This window comes from Sinohyriopsis cumingii, chromosome 5, assembly GCF_028554795.1.
Source record: "Sinohyriopsis cumingii isolate HCF-2022 chromosome 5, ASM2855479v2, whole genome shotgun sequence".
In the NCBI taxonomy this organism is placed as follows: Eukaryota; Metazoa; Mollusca; class Bivalvia; order Unionida; family Unionidae; genus Sinohyriopsis; species Sinohyriopsis cumingii.
In genome coordinates this window covers 71,096,378-71,115,894 of record NC_142965.1, presented here as the reverse complement: position 1 = coordinate 71,115,894, position 19,517 = coordinate 71,096,378, and the positions used below count along the sequence as shown (strand labels likewise).

At 33.7% G+C, this 19,517-nt stretch overlaps 1 protein-coding gene across 1 annotated transcript in view; it reads left to right on the top strand.

Moving 5' to 3' along the window:
* The window catches only part of LOC149799404 (cullin-4A-like), a 70,572-nt gene that overhangs the window by 21,499 nt on the left and 29,556 nt on the right, over positions 1-19,517 (top strand). The window contains exons 8-15 of the mRNA XM_089958740.1: positions 490-557; positions 3,319-3,437; positions 8,836-8,911; positions 9,885-10,013; positions 12,073-12,110; positions 14,240-14,306; positions 16,584-16,694; positions 19,182-19,267. Coding sequence (XP_089814866.1) covers positions 490-557; positions 3,319-3,437; positions 8,836-8,911; positions 9,885-10,013; positions 12,073-12,110; positions 14,240-14,306; positions 16,584-16,694; positions 19,182-19,267 — 694 coding nt within the window. The remainder of the gene's footprint in view (positions 1-489; positions 558-3,318; positions 3,438-8,835; positions 8,912-9,884; positions 10,014-12,072; positions 12,111-14,239; positions 14,307-16,583; positions 16,695-19,181; positions 19,268-19,517) is intronic.

Here is a 19,517-nt window from a genome sequence, read left to right as displayed (position 1 = left end):
ATTGTCACCAGGCACGTTATTAAATGTTTAACATTGTAACCATTAGAAAAGAAAGTTATTACTTTGCAGTGCAGAAGGTTAATCGAAGCAAGTTTTATTTCTTTATATTTTGATTTAAAAAAATTGGAATGAAAATACAATAGCCTGTTGCAGAGGAGTTAATTGATGGTCGTTGACTTTTAAAAATGTCATGAAATCAGTTTGGGATCCACTTTTCAGAAGAAAAGCACTATATAGATAAGATGAGGACTCTTTTTGGTCTTTCTTTAAAGTCTTTCAAATAATCCTGACTTAATCCAACATCAGAGCATGTAGAAGAAAAAATTGAAAACATTAAAGATTTCAGAATTCATTTTTAAAGCTTTTGTCCATTAATTGTTTTGCTAACACCATTTATGTTGTAAGTGAAATTTGCAGTGTTGTTTTTCTTTAACATTTCCATTATAATGGGGACAAATGAAGATGCTCTTTTTTTTTTTTGATTTTCAGGAAACCTGTGATAACACTTGTAGAGAAACAACTTCTGGAACAGCATTTGTCACAGATCCTTCAAAAAGGTAAATGTTCTGCTTGTTACAACCCATTTTCATTCTCTCTCGCTCTGTCTAATATTTGTATATTATTATATTACTGGCGTTCATTTTTTATGCTGATTCTAACACAAGACTGTCCATGTAACTTCTGTGTTGAATATTTTCCCACATAATAAAGATTAATTTGCATTATTATTGATTCATTGCAGCAGGTGTTATTATTTCAAAACTTTGTTGTTTTTCTTTGGTTTGAGATAAATCAACCCTTTATTTGCTTTCAAGGTCAAATACGGAAACCAGGGATGGACATGTATTTCGCTATCCACTTAAAACTGACTTGGCTTGGTTCCTGGCAAAATTACCCTAACCCATCCATCCCTATTTGTGACCATATTATTATGTATTTCAGACCTTGCTTCAACCCTTAGAAACAATTTGATGTAAAAGCACTGAAGACTTGATAATTCTGACCTGCCCTTAAAAATCTTGAAGGTCTTTAAACTTACATTTTACATTCTTGATTCAAGGTCATTTGTAATGTCCATTTGGAAAGCTTATAATGTAAGTGCTTTACAACTTTAATCTCTTTCAGAAAACGATTCCTTTATTTTAAAACATAAATTTCTGATATGAATCATTAACTCAACTGTGGTTGAAAATACCGGTATTTCAAAATGAAGCTAATTTTGTTTTTGTTTTTTTAAACAGGCACACAGTTCAAACTTGATACTAAAATGGGTACAGATCATGATAGTGTTGAATTAAGAGTAAAAATGGCAGGTTTAGGCTTGTATAGGGGACCAATTGTTTTTTAGTAAGAGATTATGTGGTTTAGTGATAAGTATTGAACAAAGTGGGTTTTCCCTGAGAACTGCTTAAATGGAATTTTAATTATTTAAAAATCAGTCTCTTTGTTACAAAGTCGTAGATTTTAATGACTTTTTCTAAAAGCTTTCTTCACACCTACATATGTAGTTAAGCAGAGTAAAGTTAACACTTTCGATCTTCAAATTAAAATGATGCACTGCCATATCTGGGTCTGTGCATTTTTTTGTGGATGTAATCAGTAGAATATGCAGTATAGACCCTCGTCTGCGGGTGTGTTATGATATGGCAGATCATGATTATTTTGTTTGCAGTTTGACTTATAAGCAAGTATGTATGGTATATGTCTAATTTATCTAGTACAGTATAGTCTTATGACCGCTCCAGTGGCCTAGTAGTTAGAGCATCCACCTTGTATGCGGGAGGTCGCAGGTTTGAACACCGGCTGAGTCATACCAGAGACTTACAGAAATGGTACTAACAGCTGCCTTGCTTGGCGCTCAGCATTAAGAGGTTAGTGTTAGGACTGGTTGGCCTGGTGTAAGGATAATGTGACATCATGCTACATGTCTGTTGCATGATGACCCAGTGCAGACATCACTATATACTGTCACACTGCAGACATTGTTGCAGAATGACTGAAAAATTGTTAAAGCTACGTTAAAAATCTAAATCACACCCACACACACACACACACACACACAGAGTAAAGACAGTAAAGTCTTAAAATAGAATGCTGTTTGTTTGTTTTAAAAGTGTATGTTTTTTAAGCCAAAATGTTTTATTATTCCATTTCAATAAGGGTCCTTTTGTTTCTTAAGTTAACCATAAAAAATGTAAGTGCAACCCACAAATATAAACATCCAGTGCATTTTATTTGGAATAAGATATGTTCATATTAGTAAAATTCAGTGCAGTTAGAAATAGTTCTCAGATTGTATTCAGTTTTTGTTGTACTTTCAAAAAGATGTCCTCTCTGTAAAGGAAAGTAGTCCATGATAATCTATTTAGAATCACAACAATTCATACAAATTTGCAAAGTATTACAGATTAGGGAATGAGTCATCATTTATAACTGCAGAAAAGTGATGTAGTATAGCATAAGTAATAGGCTTTGTTGTTGTTAAGGACCAATATTTTTTTACTCAGTTGTAAGTAATTGTGCTTATTTTCTTATATTGAATTTGCTTTGGTAGAAACCATAGCTGCATTTGAAAATTTATTTGCAGATCGAAAGATCTAAAATGTTTGCCTATTTGAAAGTCATAATTATTTGGAAACAGGTTTAATTAATGTTTGCTGAAATTAAGTTTGACTGTTCTTAGAATCTCCATGTTGATCTGCCTGAAGAATTTCTATTTTTTTAAAATTTCTTATTACATGCATTGTGCATTATTATATGGCATTCATATATTTGGTATCAGTATTCAAACTGTTTTTGAAATGTATATTTTGTATTTTAGCTTTTAATTTAAAAAAAAGACCCTAATATGGTTGCTTTTCAAAAACACTTCCGATTTATATTCCAGTAGTAAAGAAACCCATGACCTTGGGAAAGAAAACCATGTGAATTTGAATTTTTGTGAAAACCATGTGACTATGCAATGATATAATGCTTGGATTATAGTTAACATGGGTTGTGTTCTTAGAATACTATAGGGGAGTCATGAGTTAGTTGAGCATTGGACTTGCAATCCAAGGGTTGAGAGTTTGATAATTGTCCAGGGCAGCTGTGTTCGGTTAGTATGCAGTCCTGCTTTTTGAAATGGTAAAATGTTATGATATGTTGGTCAGGTGAGCAATATCAGGCCTAGTTGGGCCTCTTGTTATTTAGTTACTCTAATCATTCATACACACAGAAGATTATGATACCCCATAGTTGGAGATAATGGAAATGTCAAAGACTAATTAAGGTTGATATATGAAGATTACTGTGATAAGAGGTGCTTTCTTTTCCAAGGACTTGATCAGCTGCTGCATGAGAACAGAATTGCAGATCTCACTAGGTTGTATACATTATTCGCACGTGTCCGAGATGGCTTAAAGGAGCTGTGTGCAGCCTTTGCAACATACATCAAGGTATGGGTCTTATATTTCAATCAATGTAGAACTGAGTAAGTCATTTTAGTGATCTTTGTTTTTTGTGCCCCACTATGACAGATACGGAGCATATAATGTTATTCTGATTATTTCATCCATCTGTGCATCTGGCCATATGTTTGGTCATCATATGTTGGTTTTGCGTTTTAATCATTTCAGGCACTGTGGTGGGGCATCCATGGTCAGTAAAAACATTTCTGGTTTCTCAAGTTAATTGTTTTCTAATTTTGTTGTTTTTGTAAAAAGAAATTATGTTATTTGATCACCATACTGTAAGGCAAGTGTGCTTATGGTATGATCTTTTGTCTGTTGTTGATTCAGAGTTGTTATTTGCAAATTCTCAGAAATGACTTGCTCAGTTTATACATGATATTTCAGAATGCATTAATGTTACCAATCTGTTGTCCATCACTGTGCAGAAAAACAACAAACTTAAAGCAACTTCTCATTAGCTTCTCAACAGAATTGAACTAAATTTGACTTAATGGCATAAAAGTCTGTAACATTGTACAACTGAGTCCAATCTGCTGTCAATTGTAGCAGCCTTTACAAAAATAAACAAACTTTTAAACTGCAAAAATACTAAACCTTTTACTAAATTTGAAAGCATTTTATTTATAAAGGGCTTTAAAATTGGTTGTTGATGGGTTAACATCATTTTTCAGCACAGGATAGACTAAGACTATACATGGTGGTCAGCATCAGTGGTGGAGGTAGTACTAATATTAGTACCCATACTTGTACCTCATGGACAGGGTACTAACATGAGCATATACATGTTAATGGAGCAAGCCGGGTGTGATTCACACCTGGCACTCTTTTAGCCTAATAATAACACTTTAAACATATTCCTCGCATATAATCCCATAAATTGAGTAGTCCTCTTATTTAATAGCGTAAGTATCGAAAATCATTGCAGAAATAGTTGTAAAATCTTGTTTACCTTTTTTATCCGATATTTTCGTTTAGATTGTCTGCCATATTATTTCAAATAATGATTACTTCCGTTCTCAGCCTCGTTTGTTTGTGTGCCATATAAAGACATTGACGCCTTATTTGGAAATGTAAACAAATCGTAGTAAAAATTTGGCGCTGTTTGGGTCAGAAATTCTGCGCATTAAAAGTAAATACGGTTTATCGGCAACTTTGAAATTCCACTAAGAAGCAATTATTCGCACTTGATTGATAATCATATTTTGCGTAGAATATCCAAAATATGGTCTGGTAAGCTTTACGTAGAAAAGGGGTCACTGCGAGAGTCTCGCGTTATCTGTCATGGCGGACAGGATAAGGTTAGAGTAACCATGCCAATTTATTTTATCGTGTAAGGGCTTAATATATTCAAAATAAGCCAAACTTCTTTCACAGCATGATTATACTTATGTAGTTGATTTCTACACTGTTTGTTTTTCTCACTTTAGTGATGATTTTTTTTGCTCCATTACATGATATGGGATCAGTTCGTAGCCTCAACCACAACAAATCAAGTTGAGGCTACGACATCGTAGCTATGGTGGAGGAAGAACCACTGACCATAGAGAAGCTACTGGCAAGCTTTCCCACGTACCCATATTGGCTTATGCAAATCTATTATGAGTATATGGCCACCACCACTAATAAAAGAAAACCTTTAAACAACTATCACTGAAAAATCAAGTATTGGAATTTGATAGAATTTATTCTTACATGACAGGCTTTCAAAATATGCAAGAATCGTGCCAATTTGCATTCGTATATGATCATTGTTACTAAGAATTCAGAAATCTTTTAAGGATTTCTGAAATGTGCTGTTCATAATTTGAAAAAATTTGAATTGAAGCATTCTGGCTTTTAAGGGCTTACTAAAATTAGTACAGCTTTAAATGGCTGCAGAGAAAAATTGGACCAACTTTGACAAAAAATAATTACTGACATGAGGAGCATTGGATCTTACCAGGGGTTTCCTGGGTTCTTCTCAACCATTGCTGAAAAATATTATTAAACCCACAACAAGAAGAACTTAAAAGATAACAAAGTATAAAACAACTTTAGACAAAAATAAAACAAACATTTTGACCAGTTTTGGAACAAGGTAGCCGTACATAAAGGGCAATGGAATGTATACATGTGATGCCTTTCAATCATCAGATATAGCCAGCATTACTAAAAAATAGACCACTCCAGTGGCCTAAGTTTTTAGAGCATCCACTTGTATGTGGGAGGTTGTAGGTTTGAACCCTGGCTGAGTCATAGCAAAGATTTATAAAAATGATACTAGCAGCTGCCTTGCTTGGCACTCAGCATTAAGCTGTTAGTGTTAGGACTGATCATACTGGTATGAGGATAATGTGACAGGGTTGGACACGGTATTACATATTTGTGGCATGATGCCCCAGTGCTAGATATCATTATAAACTGCCACACTGCAAATTTGATAGCAATATGACTGAAAAATTTTCAAAGCTACATTAAAATTCAAAATCACAGACACACACACACACTAAAAACAGAAGAATGTTTAAACAACATTATCTCAGAAAGTTAACTCAGTAGAATTAGACCAACTTTGACATATATCTTGGTATCAGGGGCTTTCATTATTGGACAAATGAAGCTGATATGTCATAAAATATGGATGAAGATAGAAAAACTATTTTCACAACATTTGACACACTCATACAACTATATAACAGTTGTTTTCACCTCGTGTGATCCAACAGCATTAGAATAAGTTTCTATAGACCAAGTGTGCTTGGCTCTTTCATTTAGGTATTAGGAATTAGTCAGCTGGGTGCATGTTATGCCTACTTGAGCCTCTTGTATTCGGAATCGTTATGTGGTTAAGTACAGTGCTTTTGAAAACTGCTTCAGATCCCCTAAGTATGTGGTAAATTTTTTATGTTTAAAAGTAGAAAAAGCTGCATTTCAATGAAAAAGCAGTTGACCTGGTTTAGATTACTACAGTCAAATGCAGCCACTGATAGGAAAAGGCCAAACTGTTCTTTGTACACAAGGTACTATATGCAGGTTCATCTTTTAAATAAGTTTTTTTGTTTTAACATAAATGATGCTGAATTCAGTTATTGTTATTAGTTGTATATAATTAGTAAACTATATTCTTCTTCTACTTCTTCTTCTTATTATTATTATTACTATAAATTAAATCATCAGTGACTCTTAAAAAAATTCATTTTTTTGAATTTATTTTGTGCACCATGATGGAACACTGAATATCACTATTAATTGACAGCTTGTATAACTTATATTGACCAGTTGCTCAACTATTCAAGATAAAAAAGACAGTTGGCTTATGTGAGAGGCCTGTTATGAAAAGGGAATGACAAGAAATCTTGTGTGGCTATTGTTAATAGCACATTAATCGAAACTTCACCTGTCTTTCATATACAGATAAGTTTTTTTAACTATTGAATGACCCCCAATGAAAGGGATGTAACTCCTTAAAGATCAATTTGTATCATCAGATATAGCTTTAATTCACAGGCAAGTAAATGCAGATATTGTTATCCCCTAATGATAAAAGCTGACATATTGATGCCTTTGAATTAGGTAGACCGTGTCACTGGAGTATGGTGAGTACAAGCAGAGTAAGAAATGTTTATACATGGATTCAATGGATATGCCTTTATCTAAAAATTGCATTGAAGCAAATGTTTGGTTTGCATTCATTAAGTGGTCACTGGCGATTTGCTCCACTGACTGCTCAAATAATTGAGACGCCAATTCACCTCGTCCTCAGTGAGAAGCAAAAGCACAGACAACACTATATACAATGGTGTGAATTAATGAGGGACCTCTGAAAAAATTAGCAAAGCAGTGCCCCATCCAGCTGTACATCAACAATGAGAAGATAGGTGGGTGGTACTGTCTAATGTTTATTACTAGTTTTTTTAATCCTGTTAGAAATTATTGACAATTAAAAGTGTTTTCTACTGAAGTTATTCAGTTTTTTTGTATAAATTACCTTTATTTTAAAGATAACCAACCTCTGAAAGATTGTTAAAAAGCAAGATCTCCTTTATTCCAAAAATAAGGAATTTATCTCCAGAAACAACAGCTGCCAACATCAATACATAATATTTGAAATAAATTTCAATTCATAAAATATGGATGCTACAATTTCATTGCAAGTATTAATGGAATTTCTATGCATGCTTTAGGAGAAATTACACAGTAATATTTATAATAGTGTTTGATTAGTCATTTTAAATGTGGAATGAATTGCCCACTGAATTTAGACACAGAGACACAGTGATCCCATTCAAGAGTGCTCTCTAAACTCACTTATTTTGACTGCAAGAACAAACTTAAAGACCTAATAATGTTTCCTACCTTAAATATTCTCAGCATGTTTTTTTATTTTATGTTTTGTAATTTCATGGTGTTTGTTTTTGTAATCATATCATTATATGTTTTCTTATCTTATAGGTGTTGTCTAATGTTGCAAAGTGCTTAGAGCTTCTAAAGATTAGGCGCTATACAAAGTCCTCATTATTATTATTATTATTATTTTTAATTCAAAGCGGGTCTACCATTAATTGGTTGTAACAATACATTATACATAGCAGGTCTAATTTTAATTGGTTGTAACATTACAGAATACAGAGCAGGTCTAATTTTAATTGGTTGTAACATTACAGAATACATGGTAGGTCTAATTTTAATTGGTCGTAATAATTCGTAATACAGATAATACAGAGCAGGTATACTTTTAATTGGTTGTAACAAGATATAATACAGAGCAGGTCTAATTTTAATCGGTTGTAACAGTACATAGCTGGGATGGTAGTTTGACACTTTTCACATTAAAATACAAGAGGGCATGTAGCATTTATGATGATAACACTGAAACCAAATTAAAAGTTAGAACTAAAACACAAATATGTTACTTGTCAGAATTTAATTAATTTTATATTTATTTAAAGTGCAACCACCAGTTATTGCTGACATTTCAATGAATCCAAATTGGGATAACATTTGTATTCAAAGTGTAATGAGAGATTTTTGTTTAAAAAAAAGACAATTTGACAATCTATGAGTTTCTGTTTAAATTTCTGGGCGCTAACTGCCATTTTGATGATAAAATGAGTGATGTAACAAAGTTTCGTTTACCAGTTTTGATCATTATTTTATTCCTGTTGAACAAATAGGGGCCAATTCTTTTGGTATTTTCTAGGGGTAAAATGGGATCCACATTTGACTTTGCATTATAAGATATCCAGATGTGAACTATTGAGGAAGATGTGTATTTGGTAGGAAAACGCTAACTGCAGAAAACAGGTGACCTTATATATATTACTTTTGTACAGGAAATATGGGTGGGTGCTGCTATATAAGGGTGACTGGGACGATTTAACTGTATTATTATTATTCTTTTCAGAACACTGGCAAAGTAATAGTGCTGAACATAGACACTGATCCAGAAAAAGACAAAGATATGGTGCAGTTACTTTTAGGTAAGAATTTTTTAGACTTGTATTCATATACCTGTTGTGCATGCTTTCACTAAAACAAAAATGTTACAATTTTATCAGGGCTTTATAATAAATTACTAACTAAACATTCCTAATCTGCTAAGTCTCCTCTTTGCCTATTTCATCAGTTGTGGGGAGTGGGGTGTTGTTTTTGCTGATTTTAACAGCATTTCTAACACATATTGGTTATATCATTCTGAAGAAATGGAAGATAAATGCCTTTCCTCAGGACACACTGAGACAGCCCCCCATGCTGGCATTGGCAGGAATTGAACCCACAACCCTTCTTTTGCAGGTCTGATGCTTTACCAACTGATTTACAGTGTTTTTTTTTATCATGTGCCAGATTTGTTATCCATGGGTTATGTGTTCACACCTGAGTGTGAGCTTGGAAAAAGCACTTAGCTCCCATTATAGTAGATAATTTGCTCAACATGCTATTAAAAACCAGCCAACAATAGCTGACTAATTGGATCTCTTGATCCCACACGAATATGCAAAAAAGTATGACTAATTTGCTTCATTTTCCACAGCATTTGAGCTACATGATCTATCAAGTTATAAAAGTGTCTTTTTTGTGCATTAAAGCCAGTCAAGTTTCCATTTGTCTTACCTGTATTGATTTCATTAAACATAGGTATAACTTTTCCTGTGGCAGCATCAGCATTATAAATAATAGATATTTTTTTCTTCAAGCTTTTTGAAAGTCATGGACTGGAAAATATTTTAAACATTGTATAAAATAAAGATTGTAGGAATTCTGTAGCAAATGTTTCTGAAATTAAAGGACAATGGTTTGAAAAGATTGACTGATACATTATCAGAAGTACATTTGATTCCATTTTGGATTTTTTAGAAAGGTCATTGAATGCAATGGTATGATTGCCTAAAATTTAGTCTGACCATGAAGCAAAAACTTGTGCCTTCACTCATTTCTTGCCTCTTTTTCTTTCAGATTTTAAGGCTAAGATAGATAACATTTTAGCTGTCTGTTTTGCTTCCAATGAGAAGTTTATCAATGCTATGAAGGAGAGCTTTGAGCACTTCATAAATGTTCGGCAGAACAAACCAGCAGAGTTGATAGGTAGGTAGTACGCTAATCAGTGACACTTCATTATTTCAAGGGCAGTGATGCAATAAATTCACTTATTAGTGGGTATCAATGCAATTATGAGTTAATGTTCAAGGTATTGATTTTATGGGACATGTCTTTGTCCACAAAGATGTAGCATGTCAGAGTTCTATCCATTTATTTGTCTACTTAGAACTGTCACTGAGGTGCTTGATTTTACTGTGATATAGTATTTTCAAAAATCTGCGATTATAGTGAATCCATCACATGTCATATCTGTGATGGAATTGTGATAAAACTGACAAGGGACATAACATTACTAAGATCAACTGATGAGATGGTTTTAATACAGAATGAATGTTTATACCATAGGTTGTGATGTTGCCTCCTCAGGTCTATGCAGATTATGATTGGTATGATTGGAGGGGATGGTCAGAAGCACCAGATATTACAACATATTTTATATTGTTGGCTATATCAGAATTGTTCATGATGGCCAGCCTCTCAGTTTTAGATTGACAAACCTTGGACAGGTGTCTAATTTTCAGACATGGCTTTGGAAACTGCTAATAGACACCTGACTGGGCAAACAGCTGTGTGGGTTGTTATCATTTTGTAAAGACAAGTCAATCTACAATGTAAGCACATCCTCTCATAAATATAGTATTGTGTAGCAAATCAGATTTTCTACCAGAAAAGATGAGATAATTATTTAGACATTTTAAGATCATCGTGAAAATTGTAATCATCCAGCAAATACTAATAATGTTAAAATTTGGAAAGGTTACATAATCTGACTTGGAGCCATGGTAGTTAAATTGGTAGAGCATCTGAGTTGTAATCCAGAGTTTGCAAGTTTGATACCTGCCGAGGCCAGTCCAAATTGACTGCTTGTGTGTTTCCATTGTCCTTTGCATGATATGGCCAATTATGTGTTAAATTTGCCATTAAGCTGATCATTGAACTAGGTGCCCTAAATCATGCAGCTTGAACTGGACATGTGCTATGTTGATGACCACTAACTTATCATATACTTCAAGATTATATCAATGATGAAAGGAGAGACGAAGGGCAGTGACTCTTTCATACTACCTCCCCTTGATACCACCAAGTGTCACCAATCTTTAGCTTCGAATACAATTTCTGAGGAATCAAGTTGCAAAATTGCACACTTTAGTATGAAGTCAAATTTTACTGGTTGTACAAGAACACTGTCAAAAACACATCCATTGAGCAGCACTTTTCTGATGTCAAATTATAACTTTGGATATTCTAGCACCTCCATAGTACATAACTTAGATGCTAATTTAGACATCAAGCATAGAGATTGGTCACCTAACCCTTAGGCTTTTTTGCTTTTTTGTATTGTCTCTTATGAATGTAAAAATATAGATTTTCATAACAGATTTTTAGAACATTAATTTGTCTGACATTTTAGATGGAATCATTTGCAGTGAAAAATGATGATTGAAGACAAGTAAAGTAACTTTATTATTTATGAATATATGATGGGAAAACACTTTAAGGGCTATCAAGATATGATATGTAAATACACATCTGCATACATGTTTTGTTCTGAGTTGGTGGAAAGAACAAGTTTGTTATGGCATAAGGATAAGCCATAAACCAGTTCTTTCCCCAGACTTGTTACAAACATGAATGCAGTGTTGTATTTGTTACATACCCCTTTTATGCTATCTAAATATTTTTAGCTTTACTGTAGGAATAAAATTCAAAATGAACTTGGATTTATGAAGTTTGATTCACTGCGTCTAAAAACGTCTATGTGCAGACATTAAAGAAGGTACCTGAGGAGTTTGAATCTGGGTGTGATATGGAAATATGGATTGAACCACTGTATTGAATGCCAGATTAAGCAAGTAAGATTAAATGGTATGTAATAAACAGGAAATAAAGCAAAGCACAAGCTTGTATGGTTCTTATTTAAAACACAAATACAGTATACTGAGAAGAAAACATGATTATAAGTGTATATCTTCCTTAAGTAAGCTCTTCAAATCTTAAAAAGTTTGGCTCAGAAATGATTCCTATGAAACCTTTTTTCTTCCAGCAAAATATGTAGACTCCAAGTTAAGAGCAGGAAATAAGGTAAGAAACTATGAAAATGTTTACTTTTCTCAGAAAATGAGTAATGAAGTATTTAATATGAAATTTTAGTAATTACATAGCTATATTGTTATAAGGTTAATGTGAAAGTGAAGGTTGATGAGGAAAGACAGTATTATGGTAGTAAACCATTTCTTGCTATATTTGCTAATGTTGTGTGTGCCTTTTACTATATTTGACAAAACTTTATTGTTGAGTCTGCCTTGGTAGAAGTTTGATGTAGCGATCACTTTGTTATCCGTGCGTGTCCATCTATCTACACCATTGATGTTAAAGGTTTGTTTTACTTTCCTTTAATTTTAATACCATTTTATTCAAATTTTGGATTATATCTTGGGGCAGGCTGTATTTTGTTTATTCATTGATATTTTGGGAGTATGTGTAGACATTTGCATAAGGACTGTGAACTACATTACAGTGTTGCTTATTGTTGACCTTTTAATTCAACTCTAGACACAAAATTCATGACCTCTAAAGAATAGTCCAACCACTGTAAAGGTGATTATGTTGGAATATAAGATTAGATCTCACTAATTGTTGTTAATGAGTGAGATACTGATATTGCATCTGATTGACTTGGCTTGTTTTGTCTGATCTGAGTTTGATCAAACTTGAAATGTGGGCTTATATCAGCAAGTTAGCAGTGAGATTTTATGAAGAGCAAGATCTTTGCATGTTAATGAGGTGATCTGGCATCTGATTGGCTGAGCTTAGTACCACTATTTCTGATACATTGGTTAATAAATTTAAGTTATCAAGCTCTTATGAAACATGAGTGATGTCCACATGTATTAATGAGGTGATCTTGCATCTGATTGGGTGAGCTTGTCTACACTTTAGCCATTATATTGTTGATATAATTTTTATATGACTTGGTAAATAGTCTTATATATTCAAGATATCCACTGAGTTTTATATGAGCAAGATTTGTACATGTTAGTGAGGTGATCATGCATATGGCTGTCCAAGATTCCTTTCACTTAACAGATTGTATTTCTGAAATTATTTGAGAAAACTTAAGATACTATTATCAAGATGTTGACAAGTCATATTATAAGCAAGGCATATATTTAGGTTGATCTTGCATAAGATTGACTGCAGTTTTTTTATATCACTGCTGACTGATTTTTATTAGGATTTTGATTAGACTTGATGAATAGGTTTATATTTTGGGTCACCTAGCCCTATGGCCAAGTGAGCTTACAGCGTGGGCCTTTGTTAGTTGGGTGTCATCTTGGTCCATTGGCTGCTGTGCATCATGTGTCACTCAACAGTTGAAGTTCTCAACTTGCAGAGAAATACCCGGCCAATTTCAAACAAAGCCTTTCCCCATTTGTAAATGATACTGAATCACCTTCAAATAAGGCCACCATTACTAAAATACAAGGGAACAAACTTAAAAAATGACTTCTTCTAAAAAGCCAATGAACAGAATTTGGCCAAATTTAACAGTAAGATTCTGGTCGGGGACCTTTACATAATTGTACAAATTATGATAATCTGTTATAATAAATGGAGGCCATTACTAAACATTGAAATATCTTTGAATAACTTTTACAAAACAACTGAACAGAATTAGACCAAAAAATACAGGAAGCACCCATTCTGACTTAATGGATTACATCTGGCAGTCTCACGTTTATGACAACATTGTAAAATCTTGTGCTAGAATATATAATGAATACAACTATGTAATATTGATATTATGCTTGATAACTTTTGTCACGATGATCTTTCAATCGATGGGGTACGTTATGTAATTTTATTGGCTAGAAATCGGTGAGGTTTGTAAAAAATAGTATTTTATTCCACCCTCACCCCTACATATCCTTAGAGGGGACCTATAGTGCTATAGATGCTAGTCTGTCCCATCCCATCCATCCCATATATTTTGTTTATTTGTAACTTTTGAAGGACTTTATTGATTGAAGTCAAACTTGCTTTGAGGCTTTAGATTAAGAAGACTAATTTATGACATTATTTTAATGGAGTTATGGGCCCTTTTTACTCTGAATTTTATCCATCACTTGCACCATATTGATGGAGGTGATGGGCATCCTTGTCATGTGGACGCATATCTAGTTAATTCATGAACTTATCTTTGTATACAGGAAGCAACAGAGGAAGAACTAGAGCGCCTTCTAGACAGAATAATGGTGCTTTTCAGATTCATACATGGTATGTTTTATTTTAAAAGGTACTTCTTTCAAACATAATTTTCTTGCAACAATTATTGTTATTGCCGAAGTTTTTAACACAAGATGCCTGTTTTAGGTATTTTTATGTATAAACCAAGGAGCTAAAAATGTATGCAGTCAACTTTTTACTCAGTATGGTTAAATAATTCATGAAAAGTTTATATCTTTCTATCATTAAAAGTTTATAGCTTTCTAACAAATAAAATCTAATGTTGGACAATGTCAGATAAAGGGAGATAGCTCCAGTTTAATTTGCTTGAAGTGAATTCGTTTTCTTAGCTAGTAAAATGACTTAAAGAAAGAAGGAAGAGAAGGGAGAAGCAGGGAACAGGCAAAATGCAATTTTGTTTCTTTATTGATGACAAAATATACCATCTGGCGATCTTTTTTATGACAACATATTTGGCTGTTAAAAACTGTGTATACAGTCTTGGGTTTGGAGTTGAGAAATGCAAAGGCACCATGACAGGGATAGCAGCAAGCTTGGATATAAAATTGCACTGGAATCTATTGTTACATAAACAAATCCTTTGTTCAAATTGACAAACCACCCTAACACAGCACTATTATTTCATAATCCGATTATGCTGATGTCTGGCCTTAGTACACTCTGCTGTAATATCATCCAGATAGTCATGCTACCCGACTAGCTACAATCGGCCACCTCTGAAGCAGTAACTGAATGACTACAATCTACCAAATGATGATTTTTTTTTTCCTTTTTGGAAAATGCAGCAGAAAAAATAGTTTTGCTGAAAGTTCAAAGAAAACTGATTACCTTTGAAGCATCAATCATTCTGTATATATACTAAGCAAACAAAAAAAAATACTCTGTCTCCATCAGTGTTTTACAGTTATTTTATGTTGTCACAGCAATAACAAACAGACATTCATTTGGTCATTTAAAGAGCGCCTTTAGCGGCGCCATCTATAACACATGAACCTTCATCAAAGCAAGACGAAGACCATTGATCAAAGAAAGTCTGCAACAAACTTAAAAGTATAGTTTCTTTTTTCATAGTGATTGGAACATATTTATTGTGCTGTGAAAGTTTCCTGTTTGCAACAAAAAAGTTCATGCTTACGATCACTAACAATGGTGGTTTAAAACCCAAATTAAAGTTCCAATATTTTGAAACAATAGATATCTGGCATTAGAGTTAAATGAAGGTGGGACATCTTGCAAGAATTTTAAACTATTTAATTTGTTCATATGTTTTCATTTCTCTATGAATAGCCTCATCCCCTTGGTAGCCTCAGCATCATGGTAGTTGTCTCTGGCTGATCAAAATCTTGGCCAATTTTAAGTACATATACATGTAGCATATAAACAGCTATATAGCCATGTGCTGCTAGGATAATAAATATCAGAGTGAATTGTTTCAGGAAACATGTTTGTTAACAATGGGACATAGATCAAACAAGGACCACCACTTTTTATATATACGTTTTGGTTGTGTTTTTTAACGGGATTTGACTGATAGTGATACATGAATTTTCAAACATATCGAATATTCAAATTCATGGCTTTGTCATATGCATGTATGTTATTTATATGTACTACACAAATGTAAGTTGTCAATATACAACTGTATTTCAGACTAGTTGTCTTCATGTAATAAAAATTTTCATTTTGTTTTCTCTGCCTAAATCCCAGTCAATGATGACGGGTCATTTCTGAGTCTTAAAAATTTCACTTGTATGCAAAAAAAATTCAATTTATTTTCAGCCCCCTCCCCTTACTTATCTAAACATCTGCTTATATCGACACACATTATCTTGGTCCTGAGAATGTTGAGATAAATGAATATTACTGTATTATGAAAATGGCGGCATCTTTTACAAGTTAGCGACAAAACATTGAGGTTGGAGATTTTATGGGTGACAATTTTTTTAAAGCCAGCTCTATCCCTGAAGAAGACAAGTAAATAGACAGTCAGCAAATAACACATTGAAACTATGGTCTTGTTTATTACTCAGTGTTATTGAGTGAACCTTTGTTAGTTGATTTATCAATCAGTTTTTGATATGCCATTAATTTGTTAACATACATATACATTCTTTACTGCCTGCCAAAATGAGTTATTTAGTGGTTATGTGTAATTACTGAGGCTGCATAAGGTAATCATCAATAAATTATCCTTTGCATAATAGCTATGGTTCTGTGCTGATTCCACAGATTCCCATTATCAGAGTTTTGCATCATAAACTTTTTATCTTCACAGTATTAGTTGTTACCAGTATTTGACTCTTGCAGGTAAAGATGTATTTGAAGCCTTCTACAAGAAGGATCTGGCCAAACGGTTGCTGGTGGGGAAGAGCGCCTCAGTGGATGCAGAGAAGTCCATGCTGTCAAAGTTGAAGCAAGGTCAGTCAAATGATTGCTGCCGTCATTATTAGTTAGACAAGAATCGGAAAGCAAAAATTTAAAAAGGAATTTCTTTTTATTTGTTGGTAGCAGTTCTAGTGAATGTCATTATTGCTTGTAAATTCTGAATTTAACAACCAAATGAACAGTGGTCTTTTTGCCCTAAACAATTGGGTGCCCTTCATTAGAGATCCATCTACAAACTTAATAATAGTGAACATCAGTTTTCAGAAGCTGTTGTTGTTGTGGGGTTTAACGCCATTTTTCAGCACATGATAGGCTATTTTTCAGAAGCAAGATAAAAAATGATTTCACAGTGTAACTCTTTCCATTCAAATTTGTCATGGTCTTTTGGTATTTGCAGCCCTGACTGTACCATTTTTCACTTTACCCAGTTTTTTTATTGCCAGTTTATGCAACACACACACACACATCCAACAATCATCTTTGTGTGGTTCCTATTTTTCCCCCACACAATAACTCAAATTCTACAACAGCTATCCATACTATATTCAGCAAGTACCTTGCATTATGAGCAAAAATGAAACCTGTCAGTTTCTGGCTCAGAATTTCAAAGGTCAGAGTCATGGGGATTTTTCAGCACACGATATGGAGGCCAGTATTAATGGTAGAGGAATAACCAGGAAAACCCCGGGAAGAACCACCGACCCACAGGAAGCAACTGGCAAGCTTTCTCACATACCCACATTTGCCAAATCCTAGACTCGAACCCGTGCGGACAGAGGTGAGATGGTAGTGATCCATAATGGGGCCCACTCGGGGCCCCATCATGGGGACTGAAAGAAGGAAAGTTGTCTTGTATAGCAGATACCTTTACCAACTTTTGTAAAAGGTTGCATCTGATACAAGAAATCCACATATTGATTTTGGGGTCCAAAGGTCAAGGTCACAGTGAATCTTAGAAGAAAAATGGCTTCTGTATGAAATCCTGAGTTTTTTATCTTAAGACAAATTTTGTGAATGGTTTGCACTGTAGACAAGTAAAATGCCTACAGGACGGAGAAAAAGGATAAAGATTTTCTTAAAACTACTTAATTCTTTTATCACATGCCTTAACCAAGCTTTGTGGATTGGTCACATTTGATATAAGGAAGACATCTTTGAATTTCGGGGTTAAATGGTCAGAGGTCAAGGACATGGACACCAAGGAGAAACACTGTTTCAACAAAATAACAAGTGCTTTGCCACATATTATGTCCAAACTTTGTGGATGGTTTGCACATGAGAAAAGAAATGCACCTATCAGTTTTAAGATCAATAGGTCAAACGTCAAGGTCACCAAGCATAAAATTTGTTTCTGAATGAAGTAAAGCAGATGTTTTGTGGACTGCAGCTTACCAGCTGCTTTGGCACATTCCACATTAACTTTTTTGATACAATGTTTTGGATTTAGGCTAGCTATACAACAGATGCAAGAAAGGATCCTTACAAATAACATACAAGTGACAAGGCATATACTGTCTTCTTTAGCTGGTGATAAGAATGGCCAAAAAATATACTTACAGTTTTACATCCTGAATTTCCTCAAAATGTACTTTCTTAGTTCTGCAAATTCAAATTACATGAGCCATGTCATAGGTTCTCAATCTTGATTACACATTTCAAAATTGTAATGTAATTTTAAATATAAGTGGAATTACATCCTCCTTACTGCACTCGAAATAAGCATTAAATTCCATAGCATCTTTTTTGATAACTGCAATTAAAAGACTTCATATTTTTCCCACATTATGATCTCAAACATTCAATGACAGAAACAGAAACACATTTGCAGATGTCAACACACTTCTCCCTTGCTTCTTCAATCTGATATATTTCATGTGGAAATTGTCACATATAAATCCAGTCCATAATCATGAAATTTCGTAGAATCGGAAAAAATACAAAAATCTAATCATTCCAGATCAAATGGAAAAGTTGTTGCAATGTGCATTCATTCACAATATGACTCAAAATTTCAATTTTAACTAGATATGCCTTTTTTTTTGTGTGTTAGTATGTCGAGTGAGCAACTAAGTTCAAATTTATCTGGTTGGAGTTATGTGTGCAGTAATAATTTGTTGTTGTGTAATCTGCGCGTGTGTATTTAGTTTGGAATATGGCATACATTTAGTTACTTTGTTTCTTGTAGTGTATTTTGTTAAGTTAATTAAGCATTAGGTAGAATAAAAAAATGAGCATATAATAAAAAGGTTACTGCATTTGTATGGGAAAATATGAACTCGTTTTGTTGGATGGATATACTGCACTCCCATGGTTGTGCAGTCTTTACATCCGAAAGACTCGTTATATTTTCCCATACAAATGCAGTAACCTATATTGTCAACTAACTTTCTTGAACAGACTAAAGGTTTAAAATTAAAATTTGAGGTGCCTTCATAAGGAGTATTCATCACAGGACAGGAGTATAATGTACTATGCACAATACTCTGTCAATTCTGATGTTTTTTTTGTTTTGTTTTACAGAATGTGGAGGTGGTTTTACCCAGAAATTAGAGGGAATGTTCAAAGACATGGAATTGTCCAAGGATTTCATGCTAGCTTTCAAACAGGTAATGGCTGTGCTGATTGTTTGATTTTCCTCTGAACTCTGTAAAAGATTAAGAGGTGGTTCTTCCTTTCCATGGTTTATTAGTCTTTCCATTTGAGATGAAATCAGAACTACAATAATCATGAAGATAATAACAGTGAAATGTGCTGTAGTTTTATTATTTGTTGCAAAATGTATTTTCCATGTGACAGAATCATTAGGCTTTAGAATTTTTGTCAGTTATAAATGTATTTGTATTTTATACTTTTATG